At 43.2% G+C, this 23,687-nt stretch overlaps 1 protein-coding gene across 1 annotated transcript in view; it reads right to left on the bottom strand.

Annotated features, from left to right (window-relative positions):
* The window catches only part of fer1l6 (fer-1 like family member 6), a gene marked incomplete at its 3' end in the record, with an annotated part of 101,769 nt that overhangs the window by 4,104 nt on the left and 73,978 nt on the right, over nt 1-23,687 (bottom strand). The window contains exons 22-36 of the mRNA XM_079516007.1: nt 23,214-23,336; nt 21,793-21,805; nt 20,261-20,305; nt 19,786-19,889; nt 19,393-19,536; nt 18,078-18,212; nt 17,564-17,691; nt 17,217-17,387; nt 14,327-14,481; nt 14,074-14,216; nt 6,054-6,145; nt 5,409-5,507; nt 4,011-4,131; nt 734-814; nt 388-427 (exon numbers count right to left, since the gene is read on the bottom strand). Coding sequence (XP_079372133.1) covers nt 388-427; nt 734-814; nt 4,011-4,131; nt 5,409-5,507; nt 6,054-6,145; nt 14,074-14,216; nt 14,327-14,481; nt 17,217-17,387; nt 17,564-17,691; nt 18,078-18,212; nt 19,393-19,536; nt 19,786-19,889; nt 20,261-20,305; nt 21,793-21,805; nt 23,214-23,336 — 1,594 coding nt within the window. The remainder of the gene's footprint in view (nt 1-387; nt 428-733; nt 815-4,010; nt 4,132-5,408; nt 5,508-6,053; nt 6,146-14,073; nt 14,217-14,326; nt 14,482-17,216; nt 17,388-17,563; nt 17,692-18,077; nt 18,213-19,392; nt 19,537-19,785; nt 19,890-20,260; nt 20,306-21,792; nt 21,806-23,213; nt 23,337-23,687) is intronic.

The following is a 23,687-nucleotide window of genomic DNA, read 5'->3' as shown; positions in this document are numbered from 1 at the left end:
TTCAATGTTTGCTTAATAAACGACATTGACAATGAAGGGAAACTTTACGTCATAATGTGCCTCATTACGTCATATTGTCTCTTTATTGTTAATGGCGTTTAATGTCTGTTGTACATCACCATTACATCACCATATCAACATGAGTTAGACTTTAATATATTAGCGCCCCTCACTTCACACAGGTGTGATTTTTAAAACAAACATTGAACTAAAAACAAACATTAAACCTGTATAGGGGAGGGGCTAGGGGGGGTAGGGGAGGGGAGGGGCTAGCACCCCTCCATAATATAATAACTTGCAATTTGTTCTGTAAATCTTACTGTAAATCACTGTGAGATTAAGAGCGTCTGATAAATTAATATTAACTGTAATAAAACGTTAACGCACCCAGGAAGTCATCGGATGAGAGCCGTTCAAAGTCCCACACCTGCAGGATTACATGAGATTATATTACATCATTAGATTACATTACATCATTAGATTACATTACATTAGATTACATTACATCATTAGATTACATTACATCATTAGATTACATTATATCATTAGATTACATTACATCATTAGATTACATTACATCATTAGATTACATTATATCATTAGATTACATTACATCATTAGATTACATTACATCATTAGATTACATTATATCATTAGATTACATTAAATCATTAGATTACATCATTAGATTACATGACATCACTATTAGATTACATCACATATTACAGATTACCTGCATGACCAGAACAGCTGGCATCTTCTGTTCTGATTGGTCCAGAGAGAAGATACTTTCTCGCTTAGTGACCACCACCACCTGGAGTGGGCACACACACACACACACACACACACACACACACACACACACACACACACACACACACACACACACACACACACACACACACACACACACACACACACACACACACACACACACACACACACACACACACACACACACACACACACACACACACGGTTTCAGGAAGGGAAGAGCATGCCTGGATCATATTTATGTTGTGACTACAGTGGTTAGAAATAGATTAAAATTAAAGAAGCACACCTTTGGTTGCTTTATTGACTTTCAAAAAGCATTTGACCTCGTGGACCACGACCTTCTGAAATATAAGCTTCACAAAACAAGGATTCTATCAAGCTATCTCCTCTCTGTACAGTCAACCTGTTGCCTGTGTAAAATAATGGTTTCCTACGCCCTCTGGTGTTAAACAAGGGGATATATTATCTCCAACTGTATTTGCTGTTTTCATCAATGACTTGGTCGGAGAGGTAAACCCATGGAGAGGTGTACCATGTGGTCAGATGCAGATGACATAATCTTACTTTCAGAAAGTGAAGAAGACTTACAAGAAATATTGAATTGTGTCAACGAATGGTGCAGGAAGTGGAGAATGTGTATTAATCAAAAGAAAACGCAAGTAATGCATTTCAGAAATCCAGGTACAGAAAGAAGTAGGTTTAAGTTTTGTGTTGGTGAGAAACATCTGGAGTTTACAGATAAGTAAAAGTATCTTGGTTTGTTTCTAGATGAAAATATGTCTTTTCTTCACAGAGTATCTGCCCTAGCAGACTCTGCAGGCAGGGCACTAGGAGGCCTTATAGGTAAAACAAAAACACTGAGGGACATGGGTTATTCTACATATTCAAAATTATATCAAACTTGCGTATGTCCTATTCTGGATTATGTTTCGGGGGTCTGGGGATACAAAAAGTTTCAGTTAACTCATCCATCGCCACTAGGGGGCGCCAAAAGGCCCTGACCGCCACTATATATCTTTTATTTTATTTTATATATTTTTATTAATTTTTTTAAAAAAGTCTTTAAAAAAAAAAAAAAAAAAAGGCTGGGACTCCTGTGAAATCAGATGGAAGGCCAGCATGGTGAGCCTTTAAAACAGGCTACCAACGAGTATGGTGGCTGCCAAATCCTTTATTGGGACCGGTCTGTGGAGGGGAATGGGTCTCTGAAATATTAGATCTATTACAGGAGTGTGGTCTGGAAGAACAGTACTTTCAAAGAATCACTGTGAATGTGGAGGAGTTTAAAAACAGAACCCGTGAAAAATATATACAAGCCTGGAAAGAAGAAATCTGGCAAAAGCCAATTAAGAACTTATTGTTTATTTAAAAAGGACTATAAATGTGAAAAGTACGTTATGTTTAACATATACAAAAGTGGGAGGTCACTGTGTGCACAGATACGTTGTGGAGGAGGACAGGATATGTGAATACTGCGATCTGAATGAGGTGGAGAACGAAACCCACTTTATTTTATTTTGTCCTCTGTATCAGGGGTTCTCAACGTTTTTGGCCGGGGACCCCCGAAAATGCTTTGGCAACGTCTCGGGACCCCCGCCCCGCCCCCTCCCGACCCCCAATATAAATTGACTGCTACAATAACCTTAAACCATTTTGGGCGGGAACCCCTTTTGGTGTTTTAAGCATTGTTATAATTTAGCTATTTAAAAATAGCAGATCTATTTTTGAAAAATCGTGAAAAAGAAATAAAAAAAAAATCATTTTTTTTTTTTTTTGAAAATAATTTGGGGACCCCCTAAAATAATTTGGCGACCCCCCGAGGGGTCGCGACCCACGGGTTGAGAACCCCTGCGTCTGTATCATGATCTGAGAGAAGTATTGTTTTATTGTGTCCTCTGTATCATGATCTGAGAGAAGTATTGTTTTATTGTGTCCTCTATATCATGATCTGAGAGAAGTATTGTTTTATTGTGTCCTCTGTATCATGATCTGAGAGAAGTATTGTTTTATTGTGTCCTCTGTATCATGATCTGAGAGAAGTATTGTTTTATTGTGTCCTCTGTATCATGATCTGAGAGAAGTATTGTTGTATTGTGTCCTCTGTATCATGATCTGAAGAGGTATTGTTTTATTGTGTCCTCTGTATCATGATCTGAGAGAAGTATTGTTTTATTGTGTCCTCTGTATCATGATCTGAGAGAGGTATTGTTTTATTGTGTCCTCTGTGGCAGCGGTGGCCGAACGGATAGCGGCGCGGTCTTGATACCGGAAGGTTCCTAGTTCGAATCAGCCGTCCGACACGTTAAAATTACCACCGCTGAAGTACCCTTGAACAAGGCATTGAACCACTACGATGAAATGTGTTCTATGAGCAGGGCCTGGCTGGAAACAAGTTCTTGAGCTTAGCCCAGATACCCTGGGTAAATATAGATTTCATTTAATTTCATTTCATTGATCTGAGAGAAGTATTGTTTTATTGTGTCCTCTGTATCATGATCTGAGAGAATCTGAACTCCTCAGAGTATCTTTATAGGGCTAGGATGCGAAGGGTGACGTATAACCTCAGAGTATCTCTATAGGGCATGGGACAGGAGGCGAAGGGTGACGTATAACTAAATTGTATTATGGACACATGGCTGTTATTGAATGTTATTCTTTTGTTTTTGTTTTGCTGTTTTTGAATTGCTGTGTCTGATAATCCCATGTGGGATGGGTCAATTTGTCTGCACACGAAAATAAAATACTCACTCACTCACACACACACACACACACACACACACACACACACACACACACACACACACACACACACACACACACACACACACACACACACACACACACACACACACACACACACACACACACACACACACACACACACACACACACACACACACACACACACACACACACACACACACACACACACACACACACACACACCTGGTGTTGCCAGGTTTTCTATAAGGAAAGTCCTGGTGTTGCCAGGTTTTCTAAGGAAAGTCCTGGTGTTGCCAGGTTTTCTAAGGAAAGTCCTGGTGTTGCCAGGTTTTCTAAGGAAAGTCCTGGTGTAGCCAGGTTTTTGTAAGGCGTTAAATTAAGCTTTACAGGCTATTTTAAGGTTATGGGGTCATGTGTTCATAGGTCACGGGGTCACAGGGTCAGACCTCCTCAGCGGGCAGGTTAGGGTAAGGGTTAGGGGTCACAGGGTCACAGGGTCAAGGTCAGACCTTCTCAGCGGGCAGGTAGCTGAAAGGGAAGACGAGTCTCCAGTTGAAGTTTCCTTCTCCGGTCAGAGAGTTGTAGTGGACATCTGTCTCCTGTCTGTCCTCCTCCAGGCCCTTCAACCAGCTGGAAGACAGACAGACCGACAGACAGAGAGACAGACAGACAGACAGACAGACAGACAGAGAGACAGACAGACAGAGAGACAGACAGGTAGAGAGAGAGAGAGAGAGACAGACAGACAGACAGACAGACAGACAGACAGACAGACAGACAGACAGACAGACAGACAGACAGACAGACAGACAGACAGACAGACAGACAGACAGACAGACAGACAGACAGACAGACAGACAGGATGATATCATGATCAAAGCATGGCAACAACAGGTGATCTAAAGCAGATTTCTGGGCAGCAACAGGTGATCTACAGGTGATCTAAAGGTGATCTACAGGTGATCTAAAGGTGATCTACAGGTGATCTACAGGTGATCTACAGGTGATCTAAAGGTGATCTACAGGTGATCTACAGGTGATCTACAGGTGATCTAAAGGTGATCTACAGGTGATCTACAGCTGATCTACAGGTGATCTACAGGTGATCTAAAGGTGATCTACAGGTGATGAACTCTCATCAGTGACTCTCAGGACTCTATGGAGCTGGAATTCAGCCGCAGTGTTGATTTAGTCGACTAAAACCGAGACGAGCAATGTTCGTCGACTACCTTTTTTCACTGACGAAAACTACATGGAAACTAAATTAAAACTAAGCTACGATGACTAAAACTGAGACTAAATAAACTGACTAAATTTGACTGAGGGACTGCCATTGTATTTTTTTGAATTTTTGTTTTCTCATGTCATATGAAAGCAGGGAATCATAGCTTCAAATTGACATATTGGTTGTTCAGTTTGACCCACCAGTTTTGGAGATATGGCTTATAGAGTAATGTCTTGCAGAGAAACAGCGAGTTGAGAAAACAGGCTTGAAAGGTTCACTTCTGTGGTATCTAACATTACACCTAGCTACATGTTTAAGCATTTATTTCATATTTACATGTCGATTTCAGCTCTGACACTTATTTCAGACATGCGCTAGTATGTGAAGAGTCTGTGCCTGTTCTATGAACTCATTTTGAAAAAAGGGAAAAAAGGTTTTTCTCCTCTGGTGAAAAGCTGGAATTTGCGCGATGGCAGTCTCTCAGTCAAATCTGGTCACATTAGTCAACAGATAAAAACTAGACTAAAAGGTTAGGAAGGGACTAGTGGACAAGAGATCCACTATAAGTCATTTTACACTTGCATGCTGAAAATAGCTGATCTACAAGCTCACAACAAGGCAGTGCCTGCCTGCCTGCCTGCCTGCCTGCCTGCCTGCCTGCCCGCCCGCCTGCCTGACTCACCCTTTCACATAGATGTCAGAGGACTGCTGTCCGGTCAGAAAGTTACTGTCCTCCAGAATCACATCCTCTGTGTTCCAAATGATGACCCTCAACTCATACCTACACGCACGCACGCACGCACGCATACAAACACACACACATCAGAAGAGAGAACAGTTAATGTATGGATTTGTAAGCAAACATTACAGGCTCCAGTTTATCTAAAGGTTTCATGACATAAATTTTCATTACGTTTTAAGTTTTTCTTTTAGGTTTTCTGACCTCAACACCCAGAGCACTTGTTTCAGCCAGAAACCCCCCAGACCACAGAAAATCTACTGGATGTTAACACGTTATGCTTTTAATCTTTCAAAATGGCGACCCAGGGTGCCCACTTTTTAGACCCACTTTTTGACATATAATAATTTTTTTTTAAAAAGGACGTCTGTGGACGTCTTGGGCACAAAATGTGTTTTAACAGTTCAGGTTTTTTGGGTGAAATTGAGCTCAGAAAACCTGAAAAGAAATAAGAAAAATTACAAAACTTTTGTTTTAAATGTCAACAATCCCTTTAAACTATTCAAAAATGTTTTTCTAAATAGTAACAAAAGTTGTTTACGTGTGTACTGTGTATGCATGCATGCGTGCGTGCGTGCGTGCATTAACCCTTTAGGCCTGCGGGGGGCGATGACCACCGAGGGTCCGGGAGGAGGAAGTAGATCCATGGGAAACATGTCCACCCACATCTGGACCTGACCCTGCGCACACGCACGCACGCACGCACGCACGCACGCACGCACGCACGCACGCACGCACGCACGCACGCACGCACGCACGCACACACGCACACACGCACACACACACACACACACACACACACACACACACACACACACACACACACACACACACACACACACACACACACACACACACACACACACACGGAACGTGGTCATGGAACGATCTACAGTCCAGACTAAAATTGTCTTTGAAAGTTCCCTTGAGAAGTTTCAAAAGGATCATCTTAGATGTTCAGTCCAACACCTGCACATGTTTGTATATATATGTACAATAGAGATATGTACTAGCCTATGTTTATGTATGGATATGTACTAGCCTATGTTTATGTATGGATATGTACTAGCCTATGTTTATGTATGGATATCTACTAGCCTATGTTTATGTATGGATATCTACTAGCCTATGTTTATGTATGGATATGTACTAGCCTATGTTTATGCCTAGATATTTATTATGTCGTTTCAGATCGTGTATATTGTGTACTTTGCCCTGCTACTAAAAAGTAGGACTTTGGTGAGGTGTTGTATTTATTCATAGGTACTTTGAGGTGTTTATTATGGATGTTGTATTTGCTGTTCCATAATGTAACATAATGTAACATTATGGAACAGCAATGTAACATAATGTAACATAATGTAACATAAGAAAAAAACTTCTACTGTAGTAATAATACAAATCACACCCATGTGAAGTGAGTGGTGCAACTCTGTCCCATATTCTGTTCTCTGCTTATTCAATACAGCTCGCTATATACGGACTGAGGCAGAAAGTCATGTAAACCTTTTATTTACAGTTTGGTCTGTAAACTTCTACTGTAATAATAAAAATCACACCCCTGTGAAGTGAGCGTTGCAACTGTTCTGTACTTATTCACTACAGCTCGCTATATACGGACTGAGACAGAAAGTCATGTAAACCTTTTATTTACAGTTTGGTCTGTAAACTTCTACTGTAATAATAAAAAATCACACCCCTGTGAAGTAAGCGGTGCAACTGTTCTCTACAGTTGCGCGGTGCAACTGTAGAGAACAGTTGCACCGCTCACTTCACAGGGGTGTGATTTTTATTATTACTACAGTAGAAGTTTTTGAGTGGTGTAAACCACTCCTACAACTGGCTTTTGTGTGCATAAAAAAATGACCATGGTTGCTATGTTCAAAATAATTTCTGACGTAATTAAATCACACCCGGGTGAACTGGATGACCGTAGCAACCGTGGTCATTTTCTCTGCGCAAAAACAGCCAGTTGTGAAATCACATCCAGGTGTGATACATACATTTATCAAAAATTATAGCTTTTTTTACTTAACATATTTTGTGTGATTTCATTACGTCAGACATTACGTCAGACCACAGCTGATCATGCTATATAAAACCTTACACCACTCAGTTCACACGGGTGTGATTTTTTTCTTATGAAAGCAGAGAGTCTTCTGTTTCATACGGTATATAGTATTTATATGTCGCTATAGGCCTTATTTTGTGAATATTGAGTTAGGGTCCATGTCTTCTCTGCAGTTATATCTGGTGGGCGCAATGTGCATCCACCCAGTAACCAATTTATGACAAACTGTACATGGGATCAATGTTTACTCTTTTCCTCATAAAAGTACACATTCAGGGCTTTCATTCGGTGTATAGGATGTATAGCATATTTATTGTGTTTATTGTTATATCTGCCTGTCAATGTCTGACTATAAACCTTCATAACTCTGCTTTCTTTAGATGAGGATGATGATGATGATGATGATGATGATGAATGCCTCGCCTCGCCTAATCTATCCCACTGCTTTCATTGTTTTGATCGCAGTAACATTGGGGGGGGGGGGGGTCATGGGCACATTGGGCAGCAAAAGTCTTGATCCGTACGGCTATAAAAAGTCCCATTCCACCGTTCGGTTCAGAACTATAGTGTAACGGTGAGACGCGTTGTCATCATCAGCTGATTTTGTTTTTCAAGCTAGTATAGGGGAACATGCCTGGGCATGCAGCATGGGGGCGATGGAGAAAAAAAAAAGCTTCACCCGGCTGTGATGTCGACGACAAGGAAAAAATGACTTCCACAGATCACAACACCACGGTTTAGGACGCGGAAAAGTTCGTTATACATTACACCCGGGTCGATTACGTCCCCGACGCGTTCATTGCGGTCTTATCACTACAATTATAATGAATAAAAAAGCGTTACAATCACACGTCCGAGCGATCTCCGATTATGACGGCTCTGCATGGCGATACGTGATCCACCAACGGAACACTGTCTGTTGTCGTGGCGGCCCCTCGATACTGTGGTTAGTTCGTAGTATTGTAGGCTCGGGGATCGTTTGGTCGCTACAGTATGAAAAAGGAAACATGCATCTGTCCATGTGTGTTGCAGACGTTATGCAATGCAATGCCGATCCGGTGCATATGTGTTTAGGCAGCGTTCCGTTCATCATGTTTTTTTCCGAGACAGAGCCCCCATCTCGCAAGATCCTCCTCCTGGAGAAACAGGAGGGGAGGGGGGAATCGAGTATTATAGTGTTGGGTGAAATGTCCGAGGTGGAAAGCCTGGTGAGGCGAGGTTAGGTGAAATTTGATTATTTTCACACACAGACTAGATCGGCATGGGCGCATCCATTTTACACTGGCTTCTACACGTAAAGCGGCCCGCCCTCCTGTTTTCAGGAGGGCGTCATAATCGGAGATCGCTCGGACGTGTGATTGTAACGCTTTTTTATTCATTATAATTGTAGTGATAAGACCGCAATGAACGCGTCAAAGGAGAAAAGAGTTTCAACGAACGGATAAGTGGTCACTACAATTATGTTCCATAATGTAACATTATGGAACATAATGTTACATTATGGAACATAATGTAACATTATGTTCCATAATGTAACATTATGGAACATAATGTAACATAATGTTACATTATGTAACATAATGTAACATTATGTTACATTATGGAACATAATGTAATGCGTTTGTACTGGTTAAATAAAGAGATGCAGTGTCAATGTGTTTGTACTGGTTAAATAAAGAGATGCAGTGTCAATGCGTTTGTACTGGTTAAATAAAGAGATGCAGTGTCAATGCGTTTGTACTGGTTAAATAAAGAGATGCAGTGTCAATGTGTTTGTACTGGTTAAATAAAGAGATGCAGTGTCAATGTGTTTGTACTGGTTAAATAAAGAGATGCAGTGTCAATGTGTTTGTACTGGTTAAATAAAGAGATGCAGTGTCAATGTGTTTGTACTGGTTAAATAAAGAGATGCAGTGTCAATGCGTTTGTACTGGTTAAATAAAGAGATGCAGTGTCAATGCGTTTGTACTGGTTAAATAAAGAGATGCAGTGTCAATGTGTTTGTACTGGTTAAATAAAGAGATGCAGTGTCAATGCGTTTGTACTGGTTAAATAAAGAGATGCAGTGTCAATGTGTTTGTACTGGTTAAATAAAGAGATGCAGTGTCAATGTGTTTGTACTGGTTAAATAAAGAGATGCAGTGTCAATGCGTTTGTACTGGTTAAATAAAGAGATGCAGTGTCAATGCGTTTGTACTGGTTAAATAAAGAGACGCAGTGTCAATGTGTTTGTACTGGTTAAATAAAGAGACGCAGTGTCAATGTGTTTGTACTGGTTAAATAAAGAGATGCAGTGTCAATGTGTTTGTACTGGTTAAATAAAGAGATGCAGTGTCAATGCGTTTGTACTGGTTAAATAAAGAGATGCAGTGTCAATGTGTTTGTACTGGTTAAATAAAGAGATGCAGTGTCAATGTGTTTGTACTGGTTAAATAAAGAGATGCAGTGTCAATGTGTTTGTACTGGTTAAATAAAGAGATGCAGTGTCAATGCGTTTGTACTGGTTAAATAAAGAGATGCAGTGTCAATGCGTTTGTACTGGTTAAATAAAGAGATGCAGTGTCAATGTGTTTGTACTGGTTAAATAAAGAGATGCAGTGTCAATGTGTTTGTACTGGTTAAATAAAGAGATGCAGTGTCAATGTGTTTGTACTGGTTAAATAAAGAGATGCAGTGTCAATGTGTTTGTACTGGTTGAATAAAGAGATGCAGTGTCAATGTGTTTGTACTGGTTAAATAAAGAGATGCAGTGTCAATGTGTTTGTACTGGTTAAATAAAGAGATGCAGTGTCAATGTGTTTGTACTGGTTAAATAAAGAGATGCAGTGTCAATGTGTTTGTACAGGTTGAATAAAGAGATGCAGTGTCAATGTGTTTGTACTGGTTAAATAAAGAGATGCAGTGTCAATGCGTTTGTACTGGTTAAATAAAGAGATGCAGTGTCAATGTGTTTGTACTGGTTAAATAAAGAGATGCAGTGTCAATGTGTTTGTACAGGTTGAATAAAGAGATGCAGTGTCAATGTGTTTGTACTGGTTAAATAAAGAGATGCAGTGTCAATGTGTTTGTACTGGTTAAATAAAGAGATGCAGTGTCAATGTGTTTGTACTGGTTAAATAAAGAGATGCAGTGTCAATGTGTTTGTACAGGTTGAATAAAGAGATGCAGTGTCAATGTGTTTGTACTGGTTGAATAAAGAGATGCAGTGTCAATGCGTTTGTACTGGTTAAATAAAGAGATGCAGTGTCAATGTGTTTGTACTGGTTAAATAAAGAGATGCAGTGTCAATGTGTTTGTACTGGTTAAATAAAGAGATGCAGTGTCAATGTGTTTGTACTGGTTAAATAAAGAGATGCAGTGTCAATGCGTTTGTACTGGTTAAATAAAGAGATGCAGTGTCAATGCGTTTGTACTGGTTAAATAAAGAGATGCAGTGTCAATGTGTTTGTACTGGTTAAATAAAGAGATGCAGTGTCAATGTGTTTGTACTGGTTAAATAAAGAGATGCAGTGTCAATGTGTTTGTACTGGTTAAATAAAGGTTAAAAAAAACAAAAACAAAACACACACACACACACACTGCGTGAAAAGAGGAGTAAACGGGCAATTATGGACACTGTATTTTCCCGTAAACCTCAAGTTTAGCAGCATATACAGTAATATACGGTAATATACAGGTGTGATGGTACATATACAGTAATATACGGTAATATACAGGTGTGATGGTACATATACAGTAATATACGGTAATATACAGGTGTGATGGTACATATACAGTAATATACGGTAATATACAGGTGTGATGGTACATATACAGTAATATACGGTAATATACAGGTGTGATGGTACATATACAGTAATATACGGTAATATACAGGTGTGATGGTACATATACAGTAATATACGGTAATATACAGGTGTGATGGTACATATACAGTAATATACGGTAATATACAGGTGTGATGGTACATATACAGTAATATACGGTAATATACAGGTGTGATGGTACATATACAGTAATATACGGTAATATACAGGTGTGATGGTACATATACAGTAATATACGGTAATATACAGGTGTGATGGTACATATACAGTAATATACGGTAATATACAGGTGTGATGGTACATATACAGTAATATACGGTAATATACAGGTGTGATGGTACATATACAGTAATATACGGTAATATACAGGTGTGATGGTACATATACAGTAATATACGGTAATATACAGGTGTGATGGTACATATACAGTAATATACGGTAATATACAGGTGTGATGGTACATATACAGTAATATACGGTAATATACAGGTGTGATGGTACATATACAGTAATATACGGTAATATACAGGTGTGATGGTACATATACAGTAATATACGGTAATATACAGGTGTGATGGTACATATACAGTAATATACGGTAATATACAGGTGTGATGGTACATATACAGTAATATACGGTAATATACAGGTGTGATGGTACATATACAGTAATATACGGTAATATACAGGTGTGATGGTACATATACAGTAATATACGGTAATATACAGGTGTGATGGTACATATACAGTAATATACGGTAATATACAGGTGTGATGGTACATATACAGTAATATACGGTAATATACAGGTGTGATGGTACATATACAGTAATATACGGTAATATACAGGTGTGATGGTACATATACAGTAATATACGGTAATATACAGGTGTGATGGTACATATACAGTAATATACGGTAATATACAGGTGTGATGGTACATATACAGTAATATACGGTAATATACAGGTGTGATGGTACATATACAGTAATATACGGTAATATACAGGTGTGATGGTACATATACAGTAATATACGGTAATATACAGGTGTGATGGTACATATACAGTTAATATACGGTAATATACAGGTGTGATGGTACATATACAGTTAATATACGGTAATATACAGGTGTGATGGTACATATACAGTAATATACGGTAATATACAGGTGTGATGGTACATATACAGTAATATACGGTAATATACAGGTGTGATGGTACATATACAGTTAATATACGGTAATATACAGGTGTGATGGTACATATACAGTTAATATACGGTAATATACAGGTGTGATGGTACATATACAGTAATATACGGTAATATACAGGTGTGATGGTACATATACAGTAATATACGGTAATATACAGGTGTGATGGTACATATACAGTTAATATACGGTAATATACAGGTGTGATGGTACATATACAGTTAATATACGGTAATATACAGGTGTGATGGTACATATACAGTAATATACGGTAATATACAGGTGTGATGGTACATATACAGTAATATACGGTAATATACAGGTGTGATGGTACATATACAGTAATATACGGTAATATACAGGTGTGATGGTACATATACAGTTAATATACGGTAATATACAGGTGTGATGGTACATATACAGTAATATACGGTAATATACAGGTGTGATGGTACAATTCGGGAGTTTACCAGAGTTTGTTGGAAAGTTTAACGGGAGTTTCCTGTAATATACACATCTGTATTACATGCTTTTTGCGCAGCGACAATGATGATGATGACAGGACGGTTCAGCTCAGTGCGTATAGCCGTATAAGTTCAGTAAACCTGATGATGACAGGACTGTTCAGCTCAGTGCTTATAGCCATATAAGTTCAGTAAACCTGATGATGACAGGACTGTTCAGCTCAGTGCTTATAGCCATATAAGTTCAGTAAACTTGCCATAATGTGCTAAAATGTTTCATAAGATCATCAGATGATCCAGTATCGCTGTCATTCATGTTGCACTGCTGTCTCGCTAAAGCCCAGCTGGGCTTAACGAGACACTGCTGTCTCGTTTTAATGTTAAACTCCTTAAACTCAGCTGGGCTTAACGAGACACTGCTGTCTCGTTTTAATGTTAAACTCGTTGAACTCAGCTGGGCTTAACGAGACACTGCTGTCTCGTTTTAATGTTAAACTCGTTAAGCCCAGCTGAGTTTAACGAGTTTAACATTAAAACAAGACAGCAGTGTCTCGTTAAGCCCAGTGTCTCGTTAAGCCCATTGTCTCGTTAAGCCCAGCTGGGCTTTGGGTTTAGGGGTACACACCTGGTCCATTCCAGGTAGTTTTAGGGGTTTAGACCTGGTCCAGTCCAGGTCTTGTGGAACAGGGTCCTACTCACCTGGTCCAGTCCAGGTCTTGTGGAACAGGGTCCTACTCACCTGGTCCAGTCCAGGTCTTGTGGAACAGGGTCCTACTCACCTGGTCCAGTCCAGTGGAACAGGACTCACCTGGTCCATTCCTGGTCTTGTATTGTGGAACAGGACTCACCTGGTACATCCCTGGTCTTGTTGAACAGGACTCACCTGGTACATCCCTGGTCTTGTGGAACATGACTCCCCTGGTCCATCCCTGGTCTTGTGGAACAGGACTCACCTGGTCAATCCCAGGTCTTGCCTTGTGGAACAGGACTCACCTGGTCCATTCCTGGTCTTGCCTTGTGGAACAGGACTCACCTGGTCCATTCCTGGTCTTGCCTTGTGGAACAGGGTTCTGCTCTCGATGTGTTCTGGTACCAGACGACAGCCCTGAGGGATCTCAGACCATCGATGGAGGATCTTCAGAGAGAGATGTTCGTAGGACTCCACCTGGTCCTCGTCTGAAACATGGAGAATATTATAATTATCATAATCATAATCATAATCATAATCATAATTATTATTATTATTATACTCTACCACACCCGCCCCTCCTGTGATTGGTCCTTACCTTCATTAATAAACAGCGTTTTCCCGGTAAAGACCCGCCCCTCCACTGTGATTCGTCCAGGGCCAAAGTGAGGGCCGTCCAATCCGCTGTCTCGGCACAGCTTGAGCAGCAGCTCTGACGGCTTCAGCCTGTCTCGCCACGCGTTGTAGCCCTCACTGAGAGACAGACAGGTAGAGAGACAGACAGGTAGGTAGGGAGACAGACAGGTAGGGAGACAGACAGGTAGGTAGGGAGACAGACAGACAGGTAGGTAGAGAGACAGACAGACAGGTAGGGAGACAGACAGGTAGGGAGACAGACAGACAGGTAGGGAGACAGACAGACAGGTAGGTAGGGAGACAGACAGGTAGGGAGGGAGACAGGTAGGTAGGTAGGGAGACAGACAGACAGGTAGGTAGGGAGACAGACAGACAGGTAGGGAGACAGACAGACAGGTATGGAGACAGACAGGTAGGGAGACAGACAGGTAGGTAGGGAGACAGACAGGTAGGGAGACAGACAGGTAGGTAGGGAGACAGACAGACAGACAGGTAGGTAGGTAGGGAGACAGACAGGTAGGGAGACAGACAGATAGGTAGGGAGACAGACAGACAGGTAGGTAGGGAGACAGACAGGTATGGAGACAGACAGACAGGTATGGAGACAGACAGGTATGGAGACAGACAGGTAGGGAGACAGACAGACAGACAGGTAGGGAGACAGACAGGTATGGAGACAGACAGGTAGGTAGGGAGACAGACAGGTAGGTAGGTAGGGAGACAGACAGGTATGGAGACAGACAGGTAGGTAGGGAGACAGACAGACAGGTAGGTAGGGAGACAGACAGGTATGGAGACAGACAGACAGGTAGGGAGACAGACAGACAGACAGGTAGGGAGACAGACAGGTATGGAGACAGACAGACAGGTAGGTAGGGAGACAGACAGACAGACAGGTAGGGAGACAGACAGACAGGTAGGTAGGGAGACAGACAGACAGGTAGGGAGACAGACAGGTAGGGAGACAGACAGGTAGAGAGACAGACAGGTAGGTAGAGAGACAGACAGGTAGGGAGACAGACAGGTAGGTAGAGAGACAGACAGGTAGGGAGGGAGACAGGTAGGTAGGGAGACAGACCGGTAGGGAGACAGACAGGTAGGTAGAGAGATAGACAGGTAGGTAGGGAGACAGGTAGGTAGGGAGACAGACAGGTAGGGAGACAGACAGGTAGAGAGACAGACAGGTAGGTAGGGAGACAGACAGGTAGGTAGGGAGACAGACAGGTAGGGAGGCAGACAGGTAGAGAGACAGACAGGTAGGTAGAGAGACAGACAGGTAGGGAGACAGACAGGTAGGTAGAGAGACAGACAGGTAGGGAGGGAGACAGGTAGAGAGACAGACAGGTAGGTAGAGAGACAGACAGGTAGGGAGACAGACAGGTAGGTAGGGAGACAGACAGGTAGGTAGGGAGACAGACAGGTAGGGAGGCAGACAGGTAGAGAGACAGACAGACGGGTAGAGAGACAGACAGACAGACAGGTAGGGAGACAGACAGGTAGGTAGGGAAACAGACAGACAGGTAGGGAGACAGACAGACAGGTAGGGAGACAGACAGACAGACAGGTAGGGAGACAGACAGACATACAGGTAGGGAGACAGACAGGTAGATAGACAGACAGGTAGGTAGGTAGGTAGGGAGACAGACAGGTAGAGAGACAGACAAGTAGGTAGGGAGACAGACAGACAGGTAGGGAGACAGACAGGTAGATAGACAGACAGACAGGTAGAGAGACAGACAGGTAGGTCATGTGACGCATCACCACCACAAATAGTGCTACAGCGTTATCTAAAATGCACTGCCGCATTAGCCTGGCTAATAAGCCAGACTCAACTGACACTGTCGAATCCGCCGGCAGGCAATTTTTTTTTGGCAACGGCTGATTCGGTCTGGCTTATTAGCCAGGCTACTTCCGCATACCTCACCGTCAGTTACTTGGATTCATGAATATATTCTCTCCCTCTCCGCCATAGAGGGAGAGAAAAAAAAGAAGAGAGCGTGATGCGTGCAAATCAGTTCCACTCGTCGCATGCAGAAAAGTTTACAGACAAAGAAGGACGGACAGAACTGTTATCTTTTGACTGACAAAACATTTAGAGGTTCGGGACGTCTATCGGGTTGGACTGATTTTAACAAAAAACAACATTTAGTCTATGTTGTGAGTACATTCGTAATGTAAGTTTGCCTAAATGTGGAAGTAGATGGAATGCAAATGACCCATTAGCTTGAACAATGCCCGTCTCCAGCCGTCGGGAGGTGTGAACTTCACTGCTTGCGGGGGAGTAAGGGGGACGGTGGTCAATTTGACCGAAAAAGTGCAGATATAGTAGGTATAAGCATGCCTAAATATTTACAAAACGTTTCAGATGGAAAAAAAAACAGAGATTGCGTGCGTGTGCACACGCACACGCACGCACACGCACACGCACGCGCGCACGAAATAAAAAAGTTCATCAAATTGTAAGTCATGTCACACACTGTGTGTGTGTGTGTGTGTGTGTGTGTGTGTGTGTGTGTGTGTGTGCGTGTGTGCGTGCGTGCGTGGTCAATTTGACCGAAAAAGTGCAGATATAGTAGGTATAAGCATGCCTAAATATTTACAAAACGTTTCAGATGGAAAAAAAAACAGAGATGATTTGAATCGAACATTTAGAAAAAGTCATGCAAGGGGAACTTTCTCAGGACTTCATGGGCAAAGAAAATCCACTTCAAAATTTCAAAATCGGTCAGAAAGACCGCTCCGACGTGCTAGTGTTTAAGTAACTTAGCTCTTTACACTATAATAATAATTTCACACTACAGATATTTATAAACAAAGTAAGACCTAAACGAGTCAATTAAATACACACGTACCCGTGGTACTCCCCCGCCAGGCCGCACGCCGCCCCCTGGTGGCTGTAGAATCTGTTCTCCAGGTCGATGCGAGTCTCTCCAATCAGGTCGTCTCCTCCGATGACATCATAGTCATACATCATCACGGACAGAACCGAGTCCCTGGGGAGAGTAGCCTGGAACTCAAATGATCTGGAGAGGAGAGGAGAGGTTCCATAGGGTTTAATACAGCTGGAGAGAGGGGAGGAGTGGGGAGAGGAGAGGAGAGGAGAGGAGAGGAGAGGAGAGGAGAGGAGAGGAGAGGAGAGGAGAGGAGAGGAGAGGAGAGGAGAGGAGAGGAGAGGAGAGGAGAGGAGAGGAGAGCGTACCGTCCAATCACAGGGTTCAGTGTTTTGGGAACGTAGTTCTCTCGGTCTTTGATGAGGTGTTTTCCGAGACGTAAAACCACGTAAGGGTCGGCCTTCCCGTCAGGGTCGGCTGGGTGGAGGTTGGACGCCTGAGACGTACACCGTGTACACATTACATAGTATATATACACACTGTGTACACATTACATAGTATTCAATACACTGTGTACACATTACATAGTATACAAATAGGCCTACAAATCTTAGAATCCACAGAAGACATGTAAATATGAAATAAATGCTTAAACATGTAGCTAGGTGTAATGTTAGAGTCCACAGAAGTGAACCTTTCAAGCCTGTTTTCTCAACTCGCTGTTTCTCTGCAAGACATTACTCTATAAGCCATATCTCCAAAACTGGTGGGTCAAACTGAACAACCAATATGTCAATTTGAAGCTGTGATTCCCTGCTTTCATATTCAATGACTTAGGCTCAGTCAGTCACAGACAGACAGACAGACAACAGATTAACTCACAGATACGATGTAGACTCTAACGAGTATTATCGTGCTCAGGTTGGGAGGAATTCCTCGGCTGACGTGAATCTGTTGACCTTCATCCTGATCTCCATCCTCCTCATCCTCATTCACCTTGTAGAGACAAAACCCACCCTGGAGCGCACGCGCACACGCACACGCACGCACACGCACGCACGCACGAAATAAAAAAGTTCATCAAATTGTAAGTCATGTCACACACTGTGTGTGTGTGTGTGTGTGTGTGTGTGCGTGTGTGCGTGCGTGCGTGCGTGCGTGCGTGCGTGCGTGCGTGCGTGCGTGCGTGCGTGCGTGCGTGCGTGCGTGCGTGTGCGCGCGTGTGCGTGTGTGTGTGTGGTGTGCGTGTGTGTGTGTGTGTGTGGTGTGCGTGTGTGTATGCGTAGCCCCTCCCTCCTCGCCATCCCTGCCAATTGATGATATGCACACGGCGGCCATCTTGCCAGCAAGGTGCTAACTAGGTGTAACTTCCCATAGACAGCCCAGTCATCGAATCAGAACAGTCCTATTTAATTGACAGCTCATTCATCGAATCAGAACAGTCCTATTTAATTGACAGCTCATTCATCCAATCAGAACAGTCCTATTTAATTGACAGCCGATTCATCCAATCAGAACAGTCCTATTTAATTGACAGCTCATTCATCCAATCAGAACAGTCCTATTTCATTGACAGCCCATTCATCCAATCAGAACCGTCCTATTTAATTGACAGCCCATTCATCCAATCAGAACAGTCCTATTTCATTCACAGCCCATTCATCCAATCAGAACAGTCCTATTTAATTGACAGCCCATTCATCCAATCAGAACAGTCCTATTTAATTGACAGCCCATTCATCCAATCAGAATAGTCCTATCTGATTGTATTAAACAACGTCAGACTCACCAACATCGCAGCTGTTCAAAAAGCTTGAATTATCCAACACATTGCAGATAGTAAGAGGATTTCCGTTCAGCTGCAATGTTGGTGAGTTTGACGTTGTTTAATACAATTAAATAAGATTCTGTTCTGATTGGATGAATAAATAATAATAATAATAATAATAAAACTTTATTTGTATAGCACCTTTCATGACATGAAATGCAGCTCAAAGTGCTTTACAGAGCAATGGAGAAAAAAAAGAAAGAAAATTCTGTTTGGATGACTGGGTGTCTATGGGAAGTTGCACCTAGGTAGCACCTTGCTGGCAAGATGACCGCCTTGAGCATATCGTCAATAGGATATAACCTGTCGTCCACCCTGCCTATAGGACATAAAGGTACACGACCTCTCGGCCTATAGGATATAACTCACCTTGAACTTGCCAACGAACCTCTCGTCCATAGCCCCGCCCCCGTCCGTAGCTCCGCCCTCTTCCTCCTTTCCTCGGAACAGCTGATAGGTTCTCACCCAGTCGTCGAACCCGCCAAACTCCGCCTCCAACTCTTTGTCATACAGCTGTCAATCAAACAATCATGACCTGATTTATAGGATATAAAATCACCCCTGCTGGACGGGGCTAGTTTAGAGGGCGGGCTAGTTTAGTGGGCGGGGCTAGTTTAGAGGGCAGGGCTAGTTTAGAGGGTGGGGTTAGTTTAGTGGGCGGGGCTAATTTAGAGGACGGGGCTAGGTTAGAGGGCGGGGCTAGTTTAGTGGGCGGGGCTAGTTTAGTGGGCGGGGCTAGCTTAGAGGGCTGTGATTGGCTACCTGCAGTGTGGCTAGTTTAGTGGGCGGGGCTAAGGGAGGACCCGCCTCCTCACTTCCTCTTCCTTTCTGCTTCTTCTTCTTCTCTCCGTCTGACGACGCGCTCACTGCAACAGGAAGTGACAAAACAGGATGTGACAAACAGGAATATATAGACCAATAGCGTTCAGCAAGTCCTTATATGGACGAAAAATGTCTGTCGACTCCCTTTTTCCACTGACGAAAACTAAATGTAAACTAAACGAAAACTAAGCTACGATGACTAAAACTAAGACTAAATATACTCAAATAAAAACCAGACTAAAATGTTAGGAAGGGACTAAAATCTTATGACATTTAGTCGGCTAAAACTAAACCAACACTAACACATTCCAGGTGACTAAAATGTGACTAAAACTAAGTGAAAACTATTCAAGAGACGACGACTAAAACTAAAATAGAGATTTTGCTGCCATAAACAGCAGCGAGTCATTCTTACCCAGGCTGTCGACGCCCACACTGAGCACGCTCTGCAGCGGAGACACTGGAACCAAATACACACATCTGATTGGTTGTCCTTATACAATATTGTTGTAGCATTTTTTAATGCCGGTAGATGAAGAGTGGACAAAACAGTCGGTTCAGTCGGTTGAGTACAGCAGAATGGTAGCATGGTTTCAGAGCTTCCCCCAGCACTCCCTTCATCAATGACATACACCCCCTTTTATTGTCACCCAAGTCCCAATATACAACAAGGAAATAGACAGTCAGTATGGTTGGAGTTAAGCAAGCAGAAGACAACATGCTATTCTAATGGGTCTAAGATGAGAGCAACACACTAGTAGTAACACCTTTGCTGACAGTGGTATACTGGGCATGGAGACTTGACAGCTGTCGTTCAGTTCAAATGCGTATTGGTGAGAGTCCATTCAAATTGACTGAATGGAAGACAAAGTAATGCTTATATATTTAATAGTATAGTTGGCATTCTAAAATTGCCATTACACAATGCATGACTCTCATTGGCTGTCCTTATAGAATGCCTGACTCTCATTGGCTGTCCTGCATGCACAACAATGTGTTTTAACTGGACTACATGTTGTCTCAGTAAGACAGCCCCTCCCCCTATCCACAAGGAGGAGCAGTGCACCAAAGCATTATGGGAATTGTAGTCCAGAATCGTAGTCAATACTCTCCTCTAGTATTATACTGTAGAGGCTGTAGCGCCCTCTAGAGGTAGAGTATCATATTGTAGAGGCTGTAGCGCCCTCTAGAGGTAGAGTATCATATTGTAGAGGCTGTAGCGCCCTCTAGAGGTAGAGTATCATACTGTAGAGGCTGTAGCGCCCTCTAGAGGTAGAGTATCATATTGTAGAGGCTGTAGCGCCCTCTAGAGGTAGAGTATCATATTGTAGAGGCTGTAGCGCCCTCTAGAGGTAGAGTATTGTACTGTAGAGGCTGTAGCGCCCTCTAGAGGTAGAGTATCATATTGTAGAGGCTGTAGCGCCCTCTAGAGGTAGAGTATCATATTGTAGAGGCTGTAGCGCCCTCTAGAGGTAGAGTATTGTACTGTAGAGGCTGTAGCGCCCTCTAGAGGTAGAGTATCATATTGTAGAGGCTGTAGCGCCCTCTAGAGGTAGAGTATCGTACTGTAGAGGCTGTAGCGCCCTCTAGAGGTAGAGTATCATATTGTAGAGGCTGTAGCGCCCTCTAGAGGTAGAGTATCATACTGTAGAGGCTGTAGCGCCCTCTAGAGGTAGAGTATCATATTGTAGAGGCTGTAGCGCCCTCTAGAGGTAGAGTATCATATTGTAGAGGCTGTAGCGCCCTCTAGAGGTAGAGTGTTGTACTGTAGAGGCTGTAGCGCCCTCTAGAGGTAGAGTATTGTACTGTAGAGGCTGTAGCGCCCTCTAGAGGTAGAGTATCATATTGTAGAGGCTGTAGCGCCCTCTAGAGGTAGAGTGTTGTACTGTAGAGGCTGTAGCGCCCTCTAGAGGTAGAGTATTGTACTGTATGAGAAGAACTTCTTACCTTTATCGAAGATCTGAGGAAAGGCTTGGCCTTCTTTCTGCTTAGACTGGAACACACACACAGGCACGCACGCACGCACGCACGCACGCACGCACGCACGCACGCACGCACGCACGCACGCACGCACGCACGCACGCACGCACGCACGCACGCACGCACGCACGCACGCACGCACAGGATAAGATTTTGTCCACAGTTCCATGCTGTATTGATTGATCTAGTCAAACCCACAGACTTCATTATGTTTTCCGGCCAAAGGATGCACAGGTCAAAGAATGCACAGGTCAAAGAATGCACAGGTCAAAGGATGCACAGGTCAAAGGATGCACAGGTCAAAGAATGCACAGGTCAAAGGATGCACAGGTCAAAGGATGCACAGGTCAAAGAATGCACAGGTCAAAGGATGCACAGGTCAAAGGATGCACAGGTCAAAGGATGCACAGGTCAAAGGATGCACAGGTCAAAGGATGCACATGTCAAATGGTGCTGCTGTTATCTACTGCACGGGCTCCCAAAGTGGGGTCCAGGGACCCCTAGGGGTACTTGAGGGAGTTCCAGGGGGTACCTAGCTCAATTAGAGATATAAGGACCAAATGGACCCTTATGGTTCTGTAACTCAGAGTGTACAAATGGAACCAAATGCGTAATGCGTGTGAAAATGGGTGTCCATGAAATGGATATGCTTCGGAATCACTGCTAGAGCCGTAAGAATCCTCCCTTATCGGGGTCACTGGCATATGTTTTCAAATGGGGGGTCCGTGGCCTAATAAATGTTGATTTGTGGGTCCTTGACACGAAAAGGTTTGGGAACCACTGATCTGCTCTACATTGAGTGACTGAGGTTTCTCCCAGCGGTGAAATGTCCCTTTAAGAGATCCATTATCCGGGGCGCCCGCTGGCCTAGCGGTCCAGGCGCATCATGCCACATAGAGGCTCTGGCCTGACAGCGCGTCACCTACCTGCCTGCCTCCCCGCCCTACCTGCCTGCCTGCCTGCCTGCCCGCCTTGCCCGCCCGCCCGCCCGCCCGCCCGCCCGCCCGCCCGCCCTACCTGCCTGCCTGCCTGCCTGCTTGCCTGCATTAGCCTGGTTAATAAACCAGACCGAATCAGCCGTTGGCAAAAAAAAGTTGCCTACCAGCGGATTTCGGTCTGGCGAGGCTCAGTAGCACGCCTCTTTCCTACAATCGAGAACAGGTCGGACCAATCGGGACACGGTATGCAATATGGGCGGGCTTTGGTACAGTGACGTTCAATGCTTGAGACCTTTGACTGACAGTAGCTCTGACCAATTGCGTCAAAGAGAAAATGTTTGAACCCGCCCCCCGGGAAATGAAATCCAAGTGGAGCCAGCCCAGACTGATATACCGCGACAGTGTTGTGTGATATTAGTCTGGCTTATTAGCCAGGCTATGCCTGCATACCTGTCTGTCTCTCTCCTTGGAGGCGTAGTATTTGCTCCACCAGTCCAGAACGTTGTCTCCTGTCTCGTCAGCGATGGTTCGTCTTCTACGCTTCGTGGATCGGCGTGTCGTCTTCCTGGAGGCCTGGCGCACGCACGCACGCACGCACGCACGCACGCACGCATAAAAATATAAAACATAAAAACCCAAATAAACACAAAAAAAATCCACACATGTTGATGTTCCCCACTTGAAATATTGGCACATGTTTAATATGTTTAATCTGGCATATTGGTTGCCATAGAGAATGTAAAATCTACATAAGGTCTTAACTAGACATAATTCTGAGACTTCTGTTTCATTTTGGCATGATGAGGTGTTGAGGGAGATGGATAGTGACAGGAACATGATGAGGTGTTGAGGGAGATGGATAGTGACATAATGATGAGGTGTTGAGGGAGATGGATAGTGACATAATGATGAGGTGTTGAGGGA

The sequence above is a fragment of the Electrona antarctica genome (genome assembly GCF_951216825.1).
Source record: "Electrona antarctica genome assembly, chromosome: 12".
Classification (NCBI taxonomy): Eukaryota; Metazoa; Chordata; class Actinopteri; order Myctophiformes; family Myctophidae; genus Electrona; species Electrona antarctica.
This window is presented reverse-complemented; position numbering and strand designations above follow the sequence as displayed.